At 39.2% G+C, this 15,832-nt stretch overlaps 2 protein-coding genes and 1 long non-coding RNA gene across 5 annotated transcripts; 1 reads left to right on the top strand and 2 right to left on the bottom strand.

Moving 5' to 3' along the window:
• The first annotated feature begins 640 nt into the window (after window positions 1–640).
• On the top strand, window positions 641–3,251 carry LOC149268461 (uncharacterized). 2 transcript variants are annotated; one of them, XR_016270632.1, is made up of 4 exons: window positions 641–1,211; window positions 1,333–1,429; window positions 1,543–2,245; window positions 2,818–3,251. It is a non-coding gene; the product is annotated as an uncharacterized LOC149268461 (long non-coding RNA). The 2 variants fall into 2 exon arrangements; XR_016270631.1 differs by having other exon boundaries at window positions 641–1,153.
• Window positions 3,252–4,233: 982 nt separating this feature from the next.
• stau (double-stranded RNA-binding protein Staufen) lies at window positions 4,234–13,716 on the bottom strand. Of its 2 annotated transcripts, none has more exons than XM_089472115.1 (7): window positions 13,263–13,716; window positions 12,447–12,686; window positions 9,097–9,976; window positions 7,665–9,033; window positions 7,397–7,600; window positions 6,893–7,335; window positions 4,234–6,810 (listed from the first exon to the last, which is right to left on the bottom strand). In XM_089472115.1, the coding sequence occupies exons 2-7, from the start codon at window positions 12,644–12,646 to the stop codon at window positions 6,628–6,630; spliced, it is 3,279 nt and encodes a 1,092-aa protein (XP_089328241.1). In that variant the 5' UTR covers window positions 12,647–12,686; window positions 13,263–13,716; the 3' UTR covers window positions 4,234–6,627. The 2 variants fall into 2 exon arrangements, with proteins under 2 accessions (XP_089328241.1, XP_089328242.1); XM_089472116.1 differs by having other exon boundaries at window positions 6,893–7,332; window positions 13,263–13,714.
• A 302-nt stretch (window positions 13,717–14,018) lies between these two features.
• Window positions 14,019–15,747, bottom strand: LOC108616537 (venom serine carboxypeptidase-like). The gene has a single exon (XM_018011807.2). It carries the CDS (start codon window positions 15,547–15,549, stop codon window positions 14,137–14,139), a length of 1,413 nt encoding a protein of 470 aa, XP_017867296.1. The 5' UTR covers window positions 15,550–15,747; the 3' UTR covers window positions 14,019–14,136.
• Between the last annotated feature and the right edge of the window lie 85 nt (window positions 15,748–15,832).

The following is a 15,832-nucleotide window of genomic DNA, read 5'->3' on the forward strand; positions in this document are numbered from 1 at the left end:
TGGATGGATAGATAGATCGATCGATTGATCGCTAGACATTCGTTTTTATGCAAAATACCTGTGCGAGAGAGACATACATATATGCATGTATGTATGTATGTATGTATATAAATAATCGTTATGCAAGCACTTGTACCAAAACTTATTTCTATATTTTCAGTTCGATATTGAAATTAATGATACTGTTGATTGTCTGCTAAATAATAAAAAAAAAATAAGTCTAGGAGCTGGCTGAACTGGCTAGACCGCCTACCGAGTGAGCTAAGACTTTGCTGCTCTGTTCTCCATTCAAGTGCTTCACTGTACTTCAATTCAAAAGTAATCCAATTGTTGGCACTTCACACGTCTTTTAGGCATAATTCAAATCTATGCATACATATATACATATATATGTATATTCGTATATACATAAATTGATCTTATTAATTATGCGAATGTGGGCGCGTTAATTTTTATTTTATTTGATTTTATTTATTCAAAGTTTATTTTCTCTTTCTGCTTATTGTAATTCGCTTCCTGCATGCGTTTCATAATTATAGTGTTTATTATATATTTAAGCGCACTAATTATTCAAATTTCAGAAGACGACGAAGAAGAAGAAATTAATGTATAGGCAATTTATAAAATAAACATAGTTAAAATGTAGCTACGCTAACTTAATCAAAGATTATTCACTTCATTATTTTTTTATTTTTGTATTTCATTTATTTTTGTGTTTCATGAACAATTTCGGATTTTCGCTTTAAAGTTGACCTTTAAAACAAGACTTTTTTTTTGCTATTAATTAAATTAAAAATAAAACACACAGAAAATTTCAAACTTAACATGGAAGTTGAGAAGATAAAGTATTTTTTTTTTTTTTTGGAATTTGGAAAACATGTAAAACGCTATGAAACGAGGGTCGCCCGAGACATTTAAGCAAGCAAACAGACAAAAAGGAAACATAGACACACACCAGAAACAACTATGCAATCGAGTCAATCATTTGGCAAGCTAACCAACATCCAAACAGCATCCAAATTACGTACAGAAATGCAAATGTGAACACATTAGGCAAACAGCTACTGGCTAAAGGCAAATTCAAGCAAAATCAAATTGAGATAAATAATTCATATTCTGGCCATGCACACACGCACGCACAACATTCAACGGGGTAAAAGAGAGAGAGAGATAGAGAGAGAAATCGGGAGAGATGTGGAAAGATCTGGACAGTTATGTCGAAATACTCTGCTATGTCGCAATACTCTAGATTAATATTTTATTTTATTATTCATATTATTATTCATATTACTAACTATTATTTATATTATTTTATTTCTTTTTTTTTTTTAGGTAAATTTTCCTATTGAGGAATTGACTTACTTCTACAGCTTATCTCGAATTGATGCGAAAAGTGTTTTTAGGGTATACCCTACCCTAAGCTGATACGGTAAGGAATATATTAGGTACATATATGGTATGTTCTATACTCTACTACCATATACCCTTTGTATATATACCCTTTATACATATAATATCCTATCCACCTTCTTTATGATATAGTGCTGACGTGAAGTGAGCGGCACATCAACTTGCTGTCAATCACATCTTTCATCTATGCCTAATGTGTCCTCCCACCAATCCTGACAAGCTTCATCTACAATGCCTAATACCCTAAGCAGGTGGCTCCAGCTGGCGGCTCATTAAACATGATTAAAAGAAATTTGAACGCATGCAGCTCCACAAAATGATGATGATTCGCGTCACGCCAGTCCAAAAACTAATCCAATACAGAAATGCAGCCGCACGCAGCTAAGCTAAATTATCAAGACTTATTATCAAACGATTACAACCGATAGGCATTCCATAGCCCGACACAGACGGATGGGCATGTGCTTCTAAATGCTTGTCAAAGCCCCAAATTATCAGTAGATAAATAGCTTTAAGCCAGACATGCAGATAAATCAAAATCCGAACCTAAATCAAAATCCCAAAATTAGCCAAAGCGCGCATCAACAAAAATGTTATAATCGAAAGAGAAGAAGAAGACGAAGAAGCGCATCAAAAAGAAATGTATAAATATTCCAGTTTGTGGTAGAAAAAAGTTTCACTTTCATTTGGCTAACGCCTTAAAATTTTCTGCTTGAAATGTAAGAGATAAAAAAAAAAAACACTCAAATTCCCATTTTATATAACAAACAAAAAAATATATAAAAATCGATATTTATATGCAGACGATGCATCAAAAATGTGGCTTAAATTCATGGTTAGCATTTGGTTTTTAATTACAACAAGTTCAACTTCCATTTCCGCACCAGAAAAAATTCCAAAAACCCAAAAACTCGCAACTAAAACCGAAACCAAAATCAAAACCAAAAACCCAATTCCCGCGCATGCTAACAAATTCAAATGCCTATTACATCATATATAGAGTTATATACACATATGTGTGCATGTTAGTGTGTGTGTGTGTGTGTGGGTATGCGATTACTAATGTCTTTGCCGGCGCTGACAAACACATGTTAATTTCTCGTGTCGTATCTTTCACGTCTTTCACATCTTTCACTCCTCCGCCGTATTATTGATTTCTTTTGGCAAAAAAGAAAAAATAAATAAACATACAAATTTCATAATCACACGTTGTAGCTTGGCGTTGCCGGCTCCGGATTATTATCAGCACCATAAATTAATCACGCACACAGACACACATATTCTCCACACTCACACACACACGGACAGGGAGAGCATTTAGCCGGCTGCGCATCTGTGCAGTCGCTTCGCATATGCAAATGCGCGGGCAGCGCTTTGATTTTGATTTTTGATTTTTTGATTTTTTAGCCGGGCTTCCGATTTGTTGTTGGTAGCCGGAGCAGTGCAGAGATCCCATTGGCTTGGCTGCGCGGCTAGCATGTGCATATGGGCCAAGATAAAGGCATTTATTTAAGTTTATGTTTTTATTATGCATTTGGCCACCAAACAACAATTTCTTGTATTTTAATCGCTAGCCAAAATACAAAATGCCAGCGGAGAAAGTGAAACAACGAGCATGAGGCGCTGCAAGAGGCGCGCCTACTTCCACATTTAGTTGCAATCGATCAGATCGGAGCGCCGTAACAGGGGCCAAGCCCCAGCGACGCAATGGGTATTACTGGAAATCTGGAACAAATATGTTTATTTGCTGAAATATATTCAAAAGATAGAAAAACAATATGTATTGTAATATTAATGGATCTGAATACATTTTGATGGTGTTAGCGACATCACAGACATCACTGGCTCAATAGGGTCTAGAGTGGTTTATTATTTAATTGGCAGACATGTTTATGCTTGATCCATTTTATTTAAGCAATTTGTTTTTTAAAAGAATATTTTAAATAATTTGAGGAAAGTTGAAGTTGGAATGGTTATCTTCGAAAAATAGAAATATATACAAATATATTGTCATCCAAATTGTTAATATTCCTTTTGGATTACAATATCCTTAATATTCTTAAAAATCCTATCTTAAAAGTTTACCTTTCTCTTTGCGTCCTCTCCTCTCACTAGCTCTCTCTCTTTTCCTTCCTCTCTCTTTCTCTCTTTCTCTCTCTCTCTCTCTTTCTTTCTTTCTGTCTTTCTCTGCCCGATAACAACGCCAATTAAAATATTTTCGATATTAGTCATGGCAATCAAATAATCTTTATAATCTATATCGCAGCCAATAAGCATATCAATTATGGAAAACGTTTCGACGTTCAACGTTTAGTTTCAAAATTGTGAAATGTTTGTCAAATTAAGATGCGTTAATTGTTCGCCCCCTTTCACCTCTCTCACTATCTCTTTGTTCAGCCTTATGCGTGTTCGAGCTGTCACCAAATTTGATTGTGAATTTAGAAATAATTTTCACTAATTTTTATTATCAATTATATAAGTCTGATATTTTATGGCTTATATTAAGAGGTGCCATTAATTCAAGATTTTGCAGTTTATAAATCAGCAGATTTTTATAAATAAATTCCAAAAAATTGAGTGAGTATAAAAGTTTTATGAAGTTTAGCTTGAATAAAAAACAATTCGGTGGCTCGGATTATAATAAAAAAAATAATAATCGAATTTCATTCACAACTGGATAAGTTTGTTTGAGTTTTTTCCAACTAGTTTAAGAATTTTGCATAAATATATTATACTATTAAATTAATTTATATATAATGAATTATTATATATATGTTTTCTTCCATTTTCTACCCATCTATTCATTATAAAAAGACAGCTCCATTAAAATCAAAGACAGTTTTCAACTTTATTTGAATGTTTATTACAAGTATTACATTTTACATATAGTCATATAGTTTGTAATTTCTTTTAGGTATTTCTTTTCGCACAAAAAACAAGACTTTTTTCCTTTTAACACTAACACTTCTTGTTGTTCCTCTTCTCATCGTCTTCTTCTTCTTCTTCTTCCATTTTTTATTGTTTTTCTTGTTGCTTAAAAGTTAATAAATGTAATTTAGCTGTACTCACAACTTCTTGTTTTTGTTTTTTGTTTTTTTTTTTTTTTTTTGTATTTGGTCTTAATGAACAGATTAGTTGGTTTCCTTCATTATAAATAGAGTTGTACAATATTATATTATATATTATATTATTATACTACTTATTAATTTTTTGTGAAGATTTTGCAAGAATTTTCCTTTTAGTTTTAGTTTTTTTTTTGTTTTTTTTTCTTAATTTAGTATGTTCCTTTTAATTTTGCAAAATCTTCTAACAAATTGTGAGGGCAGTTGAGGAAGAGTGGGGTACGACGCATGCAAACAATGTGCATGATTTAAGATTTTGTTCGTATTATTTACTTTTATATTTAATATATATTTAATTATTATTGATTTATGTGTCTGCGTTTGTTCATTATTTTTATGTTTTAATACTGGATGTGTTATTAAAAGTGTTTATATAAATCGCTTAGACTTAAGACTCTTGTTTTTTATTATTATTATTTCATACGATTTTTGCCATATATATTTCGCTTTTGTTATTTAGTATTTTTAAATTAGTCGTTTCATTTGGGTTTTTAGTTAAAGCATGCACATTGTTGCGAGACGAGAATTGTTTTTCACAAAATACAATTTGACATAATGCAACTTAACGCTTAATCTGTGCTGTTTACTGGGCAAATTAATTAATTCATTAAAAACTATTGTACAAAGAATTTCGTTTCATAACATGCGAATACATCAACTGTTTGTCTGTGTGGGTGTGTGTGTGTGTGTTTTTATGATAAAGTATAGAATTGTTGTGTAATAAAACATAAGTTAAACAATTACCAAACTGGGTGAACATTTAAACAACACGCTATTCATAAAGATGCTCAGCTTTTTGTAAGCCAAATGCCAAAACGAATAAAAACTGAGCATTTACAAAATGGTTTTTAAACATTTAATTATAATAATTAACGATTATGTAAATTGTATTTTCTTCATTATCAACTACAAGCCAACAATTTACGCCACAATTGGCCACAATTCACAGCAAAGCCATACATTCGGTTGCCACAAATTGTGGCACTCAATTGGGCTGCCACAAATTTCAAGCTTCCAATTTGCAATTCACAAAATAATGATCATAATAATGAGCATCGGAATTTGTGTGTGCAAAAGTTAGCAAGAAATTTGTTTAGCTGGACAATTAGTTGCTTGATCGTTGTAATTGTTCAGGCTTACACATATATATATTTTGTTTCATTTATATATAGTATTATTAATAATAGTATTATATAGATTCATTATTCGACGAGTTCCATCATACATTTTTACCACAAGCAGCAGCAGTTCTTATGCTCCCTTTACTGGCTTTGAAAAAATAAATGAAAAATTTTCACAAGCGTGTGCAGTTTACAAATTTTGTTTTTTCTAGTTTTTCTTTTTTTGTTTTTTTAATTATGTGGCAAACAAATTTTTGTATTTATTTTTTAAAAGCACTGCATAAGCCTCTCAATAGCCGCATGCAGTTAATAAATATTTAGCTTTGTTTAATACAATTTGTTCATCAATTCAATTCAAGTGCCTAATGAGCGCTCATCTTAAATATATATAAATATATTTAATTTATAGTGTGTGTGTGTGTGTATGCTGCAATATTGTACATTTTAATTGATAATTTATTTAGTTCTGTTTATGTTTAGTTGTAGCTCTAATTTTTTGTTTTCAGTTTCAGTTTCAGCTTCAGTTTTCTGTTCAATAACATTTTTAAACAACAAATAAATTAAATATAATATAGCTGCAGTTAATGCAGCCTGCGCATTGTATTTATATAAAACAAATATTCAAATAAACAATGCACATTGCGCACACTTGCACATAAATAAATAAATAGGTTTTAACTAATAATTTACTATTTCAAAAATTACTGTTTCTTGCTTTGATTTCCTTTCGTTTTTGTTTTTCTTGCATACTTTGCTCTTTGATCTTCTTCTTTTTTCATTCTTGCACACAGCGTTTGTTTATTTTTTTCTGTTTTTTTTCTTTCTCTACTCTTCTTTCACATTTTACTTTGTTTTTCATTTTTTTTAGGTTTGATTTGTGGACGGGTGATTTTTTTTTTTTTTTTGCATTTTTCTCTTTGCTTTTTAGCAATAAAAATAAAAAGAATACATAAATTGCAGTTGATTAGTTTGGCTTATTTCTTGGCATTATTCAGGCCCAGTTCGCTTAAGATTTTGAGTGCATTGCGTGCGGCTGCATTCTGCGACTCCTCACAGCTCGTGCCCACGCCATGGCAGATCTGCGGCGGCGTTGTCGAGAGCGTGACTATGGTTAGAAACTCATTATGATTACCCTTGGGATAGTCCGAAAAGTTGACCTGTCGCAGAGAGAGAGAGAGAGAAAGAGAGGGGGGCGTTAGTTACACCCTAGAGCTATATATTTCAACTGCAGCTACTCACCTCGAAATCCAATAATTTACTAAGATATATGAGCTGCTCTTTCATATGCACACCACCGCCGCTGCCACTGCCGCCGCCACCGCCACTGCCTGCACCACCGCCAGCATTGTTGTTGCCGTCGCCACCACCGCCGCTGGCATTGCTGCTGGCTCCGGGCGCATTACTGCTGTTGCTGCTGACGCCGCTCGTATTGCTGCCCGTCGAGGTGTTCAGGCTGCTCTCATTGGCCGCCTCATGGGCATGCGACTCATTGCTGCTGTTGCTGTTGTTGTTGTTGCTGTTGCTGTTGTTGTTACTATTATTAATATTTGTGTGGCTGTTGCTGTTGTGAGTGCTCTTATCCCCTGCAGCTGGTGCAGCCTCTGCTCTGGCCTCCTTCTCCTTCTCCTTAGCTGCCTCCATGTTGGCTTTGACCACAACCACCGCATCTTTCTTCTTCGCTGCTGCGTGAAAGTGAAATTAAGTAAGAGCGTAAATCCACAACCACATGAAATATTCACTTACGTTTCTTGTTTTGGCGTAGTATTAGAATGCCGGGCACAGGACCCGCAGGCGTTGAGACCATGGGCACCTCGAGGCCGACAGTTGGCTCCATAGTGAGCGCAGCTGCCGGCACAGCTGCCGTTGCAACTGTCGGCACATTATGGTCCACGACATGCTCCATCTCCCCAACGCTGTGCTCCGTACCCTCCAGCAATTCCAGTAAGGCTATATACATATAAGAGAAGTGGCATTAGCATACGTCATGCATTTCTAATCAACTTCAACTCACCCTGGGCGGAGTTACGTTTGGCCTGCTTTTTGCTGTTGCCCGTGCCGCGCGCTGTGCGCCCGCTGGCTGAGACCTCCATGACGAATTCACGCCGCCTGCACGACTCGTTTCCATTCTTCGCAATTAGCTCAAAGATGGGCTCCTTCTCCTTGCGCGTCTGCTGCAGTTGTATGAGCTTCGTGATGGGATTCTCGGCATCATCCTGGTCGGCCGTCGACTTCTCCTTTTGATGTGCACTCAAGCGCTTGCGTCGCTCCGGCTTGGCGAGCGGTGTGACGGCGGCAGCTGTCATGCCTGTGGCAGCTGCCGCCGCTGCCGCACCGCCCTTGCCGGGCGTCTTCACTTTGATGCGCTTCATGGGCGTCTGTTTGGTGGGCGTGAGCGGCGGCAATTTCTGCAGCTCGGCTAGCATCTTTTCCGCCGCACGCTTCTTCGATATCTTCTTGCCATTGCCCTCGCCCTCGCTCACAATGGAGCCCACAATGCAGGCCGTGATGAAGTTCTTCATGTGCGCCGGGCCCTCCTCGCGCAGCACCTTGAAATGCACCGTCATGTTGCGCCTGATGCCGATCTCGTGCACCTGCGATATGGGCGATTTCTTGTCGCCCTCATCCATGGAATCGTCCAGCGCCTCCTCCGTTGCGCTATTCACCTGCGTCTTGAGCACTTGCAGCGCCCTCGCCGCCGCATCGTGCTTAGCCTGCTGCAGTGTCCGGCCCACTCCCACGAACTTCTGCTTGCCCACGAACAGGGTTATCTTGCTCGGGGTCACGGGCAGGGCGGGCGCATAGGGCCCATGCGGCCCGGCCAGCATATGCGGCCCCAGCGCCGGGGCCAAAGTAAAGCGTGACTGATATTTCGGCGCATACGGGCGCTGATGGCCGTAGATGGCGCGTTGCGTCTGCATCGCCACATGATGCGGATGCATGGGCGGTGCTGGCAACACGTAGCTACCGTTGGCATTGCGGCGCAGTGCGAATGGCGGCGGTGGCGGTGGCGGTAGACCAGGCGCCGGTGTAGGCAACAACGGTGTGGCATATTCGGGTGGTAGCATTTGCTCGGCAGGCGGCATTTGCGTCGGATCCAGCAGATAGTAGGTGCGCTGGCCCAGCTTCATGGCCAGCGCATTCAGCTCAACGGTGGGCGTGATGTGGGTGCGCGTTGAGCTGTTCTCATCGTTGCGGCGTATCTTTGGTGGCGGATGCTTGTATTTGGTCTCCTCGATGGCCTTGGAGGCGGCCAAGTGCTGGGCTTTCTTGATTTTGAAACCATCTGCCGAGTACTCCTCCTCGCCCAGCTTCAAGGTGACTGTGAAGGTTTTGCAATGGGCCGGACCGCGCTCGCCCGTCAACCGATACTGATGCGTGATCTGTGGGGCACACAAAGATGATATGAATATTTCTCAATATATTCAGAGGCTTTAGCTACTCACCTTGTTGTACCGGGCCAGCTCGTTGACCAGACACATGGGCGTCTTATCCTTGCCATTGCGCCCCGTACTGCCATCCTCATTGGAGAGCGTGCCAGCGGCATCCATATGCTCGGCGCCGTTGCTGCGATCGTCGGCCTGCGCTGCCGACGGCGCCGATGGCTCACAGCAATTGGACGTCACGTCTGGCGCCAGTTCACAGATCTCCTCATTGGCCAGGACATGGTTATCGCTATTGCTGCCCCTGCCCACAATGCGCTGCGAGTGCTCTGCCGGAGCAGGAGCAGGAGCTGCCGCTGTCGCAGCAACTGCTGCTACTGGCTCTGTGGCTGAGCCGCACGCCTGGCCATTGATCTTGGCCGGACGATAGGTGTTCTGCAGAATGGTTTTCGATGAATGGGCATAGCTACTGCCGTTGCCACTCCCGCTATTGCTGCCGTTGCTATTATTGTTGGCATTATTGCTGTACTTGGAGGGCTTGGCATTGCTCAGGTAGTAATGCGGCTGTTTGCCGCTCTGCAGCGCCGCCGGCGGCGGCTGTGTCGCATAGCTGCCCAAATGTGCCATGTGATGTGGCAGCTGGCCATAACCAAGCGCCGTTGGATGATTGAAGCCCTGTGGAGCTGCTGCTGGCGGCGGTGCTTGATTGCAATTTGCTAAATGGCCATTGCTGAGATGTTGATGTTGCTGTCGTATTTTTTGCATTTGATTGCTATTGTTGTTGTTCTTATTGGCGTTGTTGTTGTTGTTACTGTTACTGTTGTTGTTGTGATATGCGGCATTCAATTGTGGCTGCTGCTGCTGCGGTGCGAGGACGTGATGATGCGGCTGATGATGTTGCGGCTGCTGCTGCTGCTGCTGATGATGATGATGATGATTCAGGCTGCAAGTGTGTGTAAAATGTAGTGGACTTTGATAAAAGAAACATCAGCATTTGCTAAATAGTCTTAACAATTCGCATCAATTGTTCACCATAATTTTGATATCGAAAATTCTGTTCCAACAATTTTCTATATTAATATTTACACTTGTCTATACCCTATAAAGAAATAATTCTGCAAATACTCGACGAATTTCTGTTTGGGTTCAGAAGACCCCGCTAAAAATTTAGCAACACCTGCAACTACAAAACTGCACTAAAAACATTCAGGTGTATACAAAAGTTAAATTTACTGGAATTGTCTGACTTCTGAAAAATGGTTTGTGGACGAAATCTTATATTAATACAAAGCCTATCTGATGAATGTTTAATCTACAAATACAAGCAAACGAACAAAAGTAAGAAAACAATAAAGAATTGAAAATAATTGAATTGAAATAATAAAAATTATGAAAATTCTATGAAATCATATTGCATACAATAAAGATAAATCTCTAAAATATATAAATATTTGATAATTTAAATATAAACGGCTTAATACATTTATCCTTTAATCTGTGCTAAATCCTAATAAATTCTAAAATAGTTTCTAGAACTTTTTGGTTTCCTCTAACTATTCTAATCTTGTGAAATGATAAACTTGAACTGCTCGAGCGCACACAAAGTGCTGGGGCTAAGTACATAAAATGCCATATTGAGTGGCCATCGAAAACAAAAATAACAAAACAAAAAGAAAACACACGGTCAAAGGCAACGTAGCGGTTCACCCTTTGCGCCATGGCCCTAGTTGTTGTTGCTGCTGCTGCTGTTGTTGCTGTTGTTGTTGTTGTTGTTGCAGCTACAGACAACAGCGGTAAGGCCTGAACAATGGCAAAAATCCCTAACAAAGCACAAAAGCCGCATTCTTTTACGCATCGTGTCATTTTTCGCCAACTGTCAGCTTCAATTGAGACGCACCTACCCAAAAGCTAGATAGAGTTAAAGAGAGAGAGAGAGAGAAAGGGAGAGGAAGACAGGGAGAATGGGCTTACACATGGAAATCCGGCAAATCTGTGGATGACCACTTCTTGGCCAATAAAGCTCTGTGTATTGGGCACTGGTCGAGTTAATTTGCAATTGTTAAATCTATTAAGAAATTATCACAGCGAGTTGAGCTTAAACAAAGCTGTTCAACTGAACTGCAGTGCTCAAATAAACAGGAAACGGAACTGAATGCATTTCATAATTGGATTAAATAAAATAATTGTGAAATTAGGCAGGATGTCAAATGTGCTGGGATATAGCCAAATTTGTTTATAATTAATATTTTATAAAATATCAGAAACTTTCTGATGGAACAGATAAGATGCTCGACACTTGGACAAATCCCCAACTTAGGCAGTTAATATATAAATCTAAAATGAAGATTGCTTATTATAACATATCATGCTATAATAAAAAGGAATTTCATATATCTTACTTGATTACAACTTTGCTGTTGACATGGTCTTTAAATTAAGTATTTAAAACAGGATGCTTTAGAGGAGTACTCGATCCTTATACAATTGGAATTCTCTCTAAAAAATTAAAAATTTAAGCACTACACAAATATATGAGCCCATTGAAAATGGGGTAATCAGGATGTAATCATGTTTTTCTCATAGAATTTTAAAAGAATCGAAATTCCATTCGATTTCAGATAAACAGAGATAGCTTTTTACTTGACAGAACTGAAAGGTCTGAGGGTCTTCAAGAATGTTATAAAACAATACTCAAAGCAATGCTTATAGATCAAAACTTTTCGCATGTTAATCAAATTGTGATCCGAATGCCATGGCACGCTGCACTTCCACAACTGTTTCCCGAATTCATTGTTAAGCAAATGCGCTCTCTCACACTCACTATGAATAGGTTCGCCAGGTAATTGCTCACTTTGTAATGCAGTTATCAAGCATTTAGTTACTAATAGTGCTCGCATCATCACCTGACACAAGTCTTTTACATGCTTTAGCATAAAACAAATCGTTAGCTTCGAAACGTTCGCAGCGGATGCGAGACGAACAGCGACTGCAGAGCAACTGGCGGCGGGTCGATTAGGTTGAACTCTGAGCGAAACATCTGATCGTACAAAAGGCGACAAACTGAGCAAAAAATGAAATAAAAAAAAAGTAAAATGAGAGAAACTGGCGAATCCCGACGAACGTCAAGGATAATTGTAGCCTGCCGATGTTGTTGTTGTTGCTGTTGCTGCTGTCGCTGGAAAACCCGTTATCGAGCGGAAGTCATGCTGAGCGCTAAAGAACAAAGGCCCACTGAAATTATAATTTATGAGTTGAGAAAATGGGATGATGAGTCTCACAGGCGATTGTCAGTGACAGGAATTAACATAATTGCCGCAACGTACGTAAGAAAGAAGACCAAGAGCCTAGACAAGACGGCGTCTTTACCCAAATAAGCTAAGAGCATTGCCTCCATCATACATAGCATTCCTTACCGTCCATGTTCCCGTTGCGGTGGCGGCGGCGGCTGCTGTTGCTGCTGCTGCTGCTGCGGTTGTTGCTGTGGCTGTTGTTCTGGTGCAGTTGCTATTAGTGTGCTCAACATTTGTTGCTCCATGGTGGGAAACGGCATCGCCAGATGACTGTGATGCCGTAAATGTGGAGCTGCCCGAGTCGCATGCACATGATGCTGCATGATCCTGCTTGATCCTCCTTCAGTTGTTGCCGCTGCACAGCTGCAATGGTTGGTAAAGAGCGCGTTAACACAATGCAAATATTTTTATTGGCAACACAATGCAAACAAATGGTGTCTCTTTGTCTTGCAATTGTGCGTAGAGTTTTTAGCAACATGTAAACTGCAATTTAAAATGCAATGCAGCAGCGCAAGAAGTAGAAGTAGAAGTAGCAGTAAAAGTAGGAGAGGGAGAAGGAGAAGGAGACGCAGACGGAGCGAGACAAGGCGACGTGCCTAAATCAAATTGTGACAGGCAGAAGGAAGAAGGGGCGCATTGCAACCACCGAAAGGGAGTTAAGCATTTCGCTGCATGCACCCTACCAATTGCCCATATATACCATATATCTAAATGTCTTGTTGCACTTTTCTAGTTTCTTATATTGTGGTTGTTTTTGCTGTTGAAATTCGATAAAATGCAGCTGCAATTTGATCAAATCAGGTTCTCGCTCGCTCGTTCGCTCGGCACATTCTGCCGTCCATTGGCCCCCGTTTAACTACGCCACTGTCGCATATGTTATAACAGTTTCAATTTTTGTTGTTTTTGTTGGTACATTCTGTATTGATGCCGCGCACTCACCTTTAAAGTCTTCGCAATGTATTTTTGTACTTTAGTTTGCATTCACCAGGGCAATTGCAGCTATAGGGTATGCACATTAGCTGTACATGTGAAACTTATTCAACAGCAACGGCAGAGGCGCATGTGACGCTGACAAATAACAACAAATAGCACAACGACGACGACGACCTCTTGCTTAGCTGCGTGCCTTGAGAGGTTTTTTTTTTTATTTATTCTAGGCTTTTTGTTTTGTATTTGCTTTTCGATCTTTCTTTTTGCGATTTAATGACACTTTAGAACTATTTTAACACTTAAATTAAGTTGATGAACGTTTAAAGCTATGTTTTAGCTTTAAGTTTGTATTATTATTGTTAAATATTATAATTTATTAACGTGCGGCAGCAATTTGCACTGTGGCTGCGGATGAAACTCGAAAAATAATAATGACATTTAGGCAAAGCGGGAAGCGGGGTGCTTGTGTGTGTTGAGCATTTCAGTGTTTCAAAACGAGGCTATTTAGTGTTGAACGACGCAGTCAACTAACAGTACCAATTTGAGTAAATTGATAAATGTTAACAGTTTTGAGTATTGCCGGTAAGCGCAAAAATACAAAAATAAATGGAATTGAAAAAAAAAAAATAAATAAAATAGTTAAATTGACATATATTTAGCTGATAAGATTGCTTGGGATCATAATGAATATATTCTATACTTCGAAATAAAATTAAAATTAAGATAACACCAGTATACATATTTAAATGAAGACAAAAAAAAACCTTTGGATATTCATGACTTTAATTAGATAAAAATAGTACAAAGTTTTACAAAACTTATATAAAATTTAAAAGTAGTAATTGAGCTAAATAGCATTTACCAGGTGTAAATAGTTTAAAATTTAATCACTGTAGTGAGTCACGTGATTGATCAACTCGTACACCCACTTGGGCTGGTCCAACGGCGTCAGGTGTCCAGCATTCCTAACTAATACCTCAATTAAATTGCCAGCTTGCTTAATGTAGCCCGCTATTTCTCCATCGACCCTCCATATTCGACGAGGGGCTTTTTTATATTCATCGGTGCATGGGAAGTTCAGCTTGTTCAAAAAATTTCGGATCAATGGGTAAGGCACTATAATATCCAATTGCCCAGCGTATATGCAGACAGTGTAGTGGTGCAACAGCTCCTCTATCCAAGGTGCCACAGTATCCATCATATCCTTCTTCATGAACCCCTTCACCTTCTCGATACCATTAAAGGCCTTGCTGCCCACATGAAGAGCGCGACGATTGACGTTTCTCTGAACGAATCGGGCAAGTGGTGCGATAAAATCCTCATCCTGACTTTGCAAATAGTTGTAATACCAATCGAATCCCGTCAAGTTCTTGAATAGCGAACTCCTTGGTAGATTTCCCAGAATTAGGGAGTCAAATATATCAGCAGCACAGTCCATATCCCCACGCGTAATGCAATCCTCTCCAGCAGCTTCGGCGAGATGGAATTCCGCCAAGCCATTCTCATCGATGAGTCCCAATTGATACAGATAATCGCCATATTTGAGCTGATTCAAAGGATCTGAGAGACCATTGCCAATGATCATACCTTTCAGCGGTATATTATCCTGGTGATCCTCACATGCTTGAGCCTGATGGATATGATAGGCTAGCGCAGGCACATATTTGCCAGCGTAGGACTCGCCAGTGATCCAGAAGCCCGGCGAATTGCTCCAGTCGAATAATTTGTAGAGCTGGACTATTGCCTCATAAAGATTTTCGCCCACATCGTGTTCATTTCGTGCATATCCCTTATCGTCATCGGTAAAGCTAAAACCGGTGCCCACAGGATTATCTATGAAGATGACATTGTGTGTGGTAGTCCAGCTATATTTTCGCTTCTGCAGCTTCTTTTTATTGACTACCCTAAATGGACCATTCTCTAAAAAGAGTCCAATCAACGAGGAGGCACCAGGACCTCCTTGAAGCCACAACAAAACGGGTGCATTATCCGCATCCTGCTCAGCAGGAAAATACCAAAAGAATAAACTGGAATTGTAAGCCTCATCCACGGTCAAGTATCCCGCATAACTTTCGACTCTTAGAAATTGTTTACCTACAACGCGTGCCATCTTCCGCACCTCTTCCTTGGGCAGGGATTTATTATTCAAGAGAGGCGTTAGAAACAAAGGATCGCCGGGATCAGTGTCATGCCTGAAGCTATTGAGTTGTGAAACCGCTGCAATAAAGCTACATTCGCTGTCATACGCAACAGCTGCTATTATTGATAAAAATATAAAGCTATTTACAAGTTTCATTGTAAATGTATGATATTTTCGAGTTTGCAGCAAGTGCGGTTTACAGCGCTTCTGATCTGTGTGTTTGCACTGTTAGTCACGGGAGCTTCAATTACTTTTTATATTCTGGTTTTTTCTTTTTTTTTTTTTCTATTACTTGAATTTTTGAAGTAATTCAAATGTTACCTGCTTCTAATAATTTTACCGACTAAATAAAAATTGTATATTGAACCGTTTTTATACACACTTAAAAACGATACTTGTATACACTTTCGATACATATCGTTAGACTGACCATATATTT

This window comes from Drosophila arizonae, chromosome 5 (genome assembly GCF_054131065.1).
Source record: "Drosophila arizonae isolate 15081-1271.41 chromosome 5, UAZ_ARI_1.0, whole genome shotgun sequence".
Lineage (NCBI taxonomy): Eukaryota > Metazoa > Arthropoda > Insecta > Diptera > Drosophilidae > Drosophila > Drosophila arizonae.

Coding starts and splice junctions, on each gene's coding strand:
- LOC108616537 (XM_018011807.2), bottom strand. CDS start 15,549: ATGAAACTTGTAAATAGCTTTATATTTTTATCAATAATAGCAGCTGTT.
- stau (XM_089472115.1), bottom strand. CDS start 12,646: ATGCAGCATCATGTGCATGCGACTCGGGCAGCTCCACATTTACGGCAT. Junction 9,034..9,096: donor AGCTGGCCCGGTACAACAAG/GTGAGTAGCTAA, acceptor TGTGCCCCACAG/ATCACGCATCAGTATCGGTT. Junction 6,811..6,892: donor GTAAATTATTGGATTTCGAG/GTGAGTAGCTGC, acceptor TCTCTGCGACAG/GTCAACTTTTCGGACTATCC.